The sequence below is a fragment of the Phytophthora parasitica genome (genome assembly GCF_000247585.1).
Source record: "Phytophthora parasitica INRA-310 unplaced genomic scaffold supercont2.121, whole genome shotgun sequence".
Classification (NCBI taxonomy): Eukaryota; Oomycota; class Peronosporomycetes; order Peronosporales; family Peronosporaceae; genus Phytophthora; species Phytophthora nicotianae.
Window position 1 is genome coordinate 13,626 of NW_008649107.1, and position 3,366 is coordinate 16,991.

The following is a 3,366-nucleotide window of genomic DNA, read 5'->3' on the forward strand; positions in this document are numbered from 1 at the left end:
CACGAAAGGGTCGCCAAACTGTTTGCATGAAGTACTTATCCTCAGGCGGTTGCGTCTCAAAAAGCGAGGAACGGTGTGCATTCCCGAACCACGCCCATTTCCTACCGACAGAGCTACCTTCCGTCGTGCGAGATCATATCACCCAGCATCTCGGCGGGATCCGTGCCGAGCTTCGGCTATGAAGCTATCCGTTACCGGGTGGCCATGCTGGTGTTACCTCCTCGAAACCAGCGACTTCTTCTGTGAATGTCTGTATGTCGTCTCGTCAAGTCAAAGCGTTACCGTTGCTACTTCAAGGAGTTTGAGTACAATCGCAACCAGCTCCACAGATCAGCCTGCGACCGCGTGAGCCGATTTTTCGGGTCACTCCAGGCACCGTATCTGCCGTTCTCAGCACTCTACAGACTCGATTGCACGAGCAACAGCTCGTCCGCTGCAATCAGCTCCGTGAGGCCTTTTGCTCCGCTTCCATTCGGTTCCCGAAGAACATCACTGATGCGATTATGTCGGGCGATTCGTCCGGCCTAATTGACCGCACAATATTGTCCAGTTTGTCTCGCCTAGTGGAAAAGCTGCAGTTGACCCTGACGGAAACAATCCGTCTATGGCGGAACGAGTCGCCAGAAGACCGGCGACCAAACAAGTCCATGGACCCCACTTGGCTGGACATTTTACTCCATGGATATCGTCACCGTCACTGTGCCGTTGCCGTAGCCACATTTGGTGTCTCCCACAACTTCACAGGTCCACGATCCCCCGACACTGAGCCTGCTCGAAATCACGCCAGCGCTCGAGACTTCAATCGTGCACTCTTACGCAGCATTGGGGACGGGCAGACTCAAGGAACTTATCTAGTGCTCGATCTCCCTGTTGCTCTTCGATGGTCAGCTCTTCGTTTCAGCCCTTTTGGCTGCGTTCCTAAAAAGGACGTCAACCCGACAGAATGTGCTCGATTAATTCACGATTTATCGTACCCAGAGGACTCATCGATTAACCATTGCTCGACGCAATCAAAGCTACCTGATCTCAACTATGAGTCCGTGCGGCGCATTGCCCGTAGGATCGAAGAGCTCGCGGAGCGGCACCCAACGCTGAAGATTAAACTACTCAAAGGGGATGTGAAGACTGCCTTTCGGCTCATTGCCGTTGCAACCAGCCTTGCTGCTCACTTTGCTGGCTCAATGGGTGATCTTGCAGTGATTGATCTGGCACTTCCTTTCGGTTGGACTGGTTCACCTCCATTTTACGGAGTGTTCGGGGAAGGCATGTCGTTTCTCGTGGCCCGGGAGAGCCCACATTCTCTGGATCCCTCTGACGCTGACTAGGAACCGTTCTTCTCTTTCGTGTGGGTAGACGACCACATCCTCCTGGAGGTGGACAAAGGAAATCGTCTCGCACTGGCAGAAGCTGCTCTTCAACTCAGTATGCTCGCTGTTCTCGGCCCCAACGCCATCAACGAAAAGAAGTTTTCACCGTGGGCGACCAATCTCGACGTTCTTGGATTATCATGGGATACTCAAGAACGGACCATCTCGATGCCGCCTGACAAAGTGCAAAAGAGCCTTAACTCGAATTGCAAAGGCTCTTGAATCGGACCTGGTATCTCGTCATCAACTGGAAAACTACTTGGCTCGTTGCGGTACATGTGTCTGTGCTGTCGATCGGCGCGGACGTTCGTCCAGCGTTTACACCAGGCATGCCTTCGCACGCGTCGGTTCCAGCGCATCCGTCTGACCGCCGAGATTCTCCAAGATCTCCGTTGGGTCGAATGTCTCTTACCAAATGGCGCGGCGAACAAAGTGTCCACAAGCGTCGTGGCCAACACACTGAAGCCTTCCGTGCACCTGTTTATGGACGCCTGTGATGAAGGGCTCTGCGTCCTCTACCCTGCAGCTCGCGAATATTTTAGAATACACTTCGACGCACAAGAGATTCACGCGGTCAAGTCCGCGACGGCCGACAAATCAGCGTGGTTCAGCATCAACGTTCGTGATGCTCTGGGCGCGGTCCTTGCAATTCTTTTATGAGGTCCTCGATGGTCAGCGCATATCCGGGGGAACAAGCAGTGGTGTCAATTCTGCAACAGGCGTGGAATTTCCTGTTGGCTCCCAGCCCACAACCCAGCTCAACAATCCCTACTGCTTATTACTTTCGCAGTTGAAAGCTGGAACACGTCGAACAATATGACCCCCAACCGCTTCGAGACCGTACGGGCCAAGATCAGTCATGTTCGATGGTGTCATCAAGCCTGCGCCGGCTTCCGACCATCTATCCAGCCTCAGCACGAGCTGGTCTTACGCGGAATTCGACGTCTTAGTCCACCCCGACGTCAACGAGCCGCCGTCACCATCCCCAAGCTTCAAGCAATCGCAAAGGCAGCACATTTCTCCGTCGCCCAGCACCGCGTCATTTGGGGGGCTGCGGTGTTGGGCTTCTTCTTCTGTTTGAGAGGGGCGGAGTATTTAACATCTCGAGGAAGATTCAACGGCTACTGCCTACAAGTTCGAGACGTTGAACTGCTCGACAGTGTTGGATTACCTACAAGCAGCTTCAAGGCAGCGTCATCCGTCGAAATCGCACTCCGAGGAAGCAAAACAGACCAAGTTGGGCAATCATCAAAACGCGTCCTACTAACAAGTGATCAAGCGCCTGTCTGTCCGGTTTTCGCGGCACTTCTTTTGAAGCGCAACGCGCGAGCACTACGACTGCCACCAGATCAACCGTTCTGCTCAACAAGCCAGGGAAGAGCTTTGTCGTCCGAAACGATGACACGAGTACTTCGAAGTGCAGCTACACAATGCGGTGAAGTGCCAAGCGGAATATCTGCACACTCGTTGCGCACTGGAGGAGCTACAGCGATGCATTCCGCCGGATTCGACGCAGATACTATACGTATGCACAGCAGATGGTCCTCCAATGCGTATCAAGCCTAACTCCGACAGGCTCCTGCTTCTCGACTTCAATTGGCCAAACTCATGGGGCATGCGCTCGCGAGTAACCATCATCTACCCGACCATCTTATGGGGCAACATGAGCACTAGTGCTCAAGTGGTCGGGTAAATAAATGATCGCGATTTGCACCCCACGCTGCATTACGACGGGTTGAAGGAAACTCTTCAATTGTCCGCCAGAGATCAACGAATGCATGAGAGACAAGCATCGTTTTGATATTTACTCGAGATTTGTCACTTCTTAAACATGTTTGATGTCCATGAAATTCCATATGGAATGGACCAGCTTTGCGATATGTTCTCTTTTGGTTTTGCTCCATGATCGCTTTGTATGTTATAGCAAATGAATTATTTCTCAAAGATGTCAATCTCAAGCGTTTTGTCACTGCCAGAAGGAGTGAAATCTCCATGAAAT

The 3,366-nt window shown here is 52.4% G+C and overlaps 1 protein-coding gene across 1 annotated transcript; it reads left to right on the plus strand.

The window, feature by feature from the left end:
* Positions 1–246: 246 nt before the first annotated feature.
* PPTG_19462 (hypothetical protein) lies at positions 247–1,589 on the plus strand (the record flags this gene model as incomplete). The annotated part of the gene is made up of 3 exons (XM_008917890.1): positions 247–345; positions 405–1,221; positions 1,354–1,589. 3 exons carry the CDS (start codon positions 247–249, stop codon positions 1,587–1,589), a joined length of 1,152 nt encoding a protein of 383 aa, XP_008916138.1.
* Positions 1,590–3,366: the final 1,777 nt, after the last annotated feature.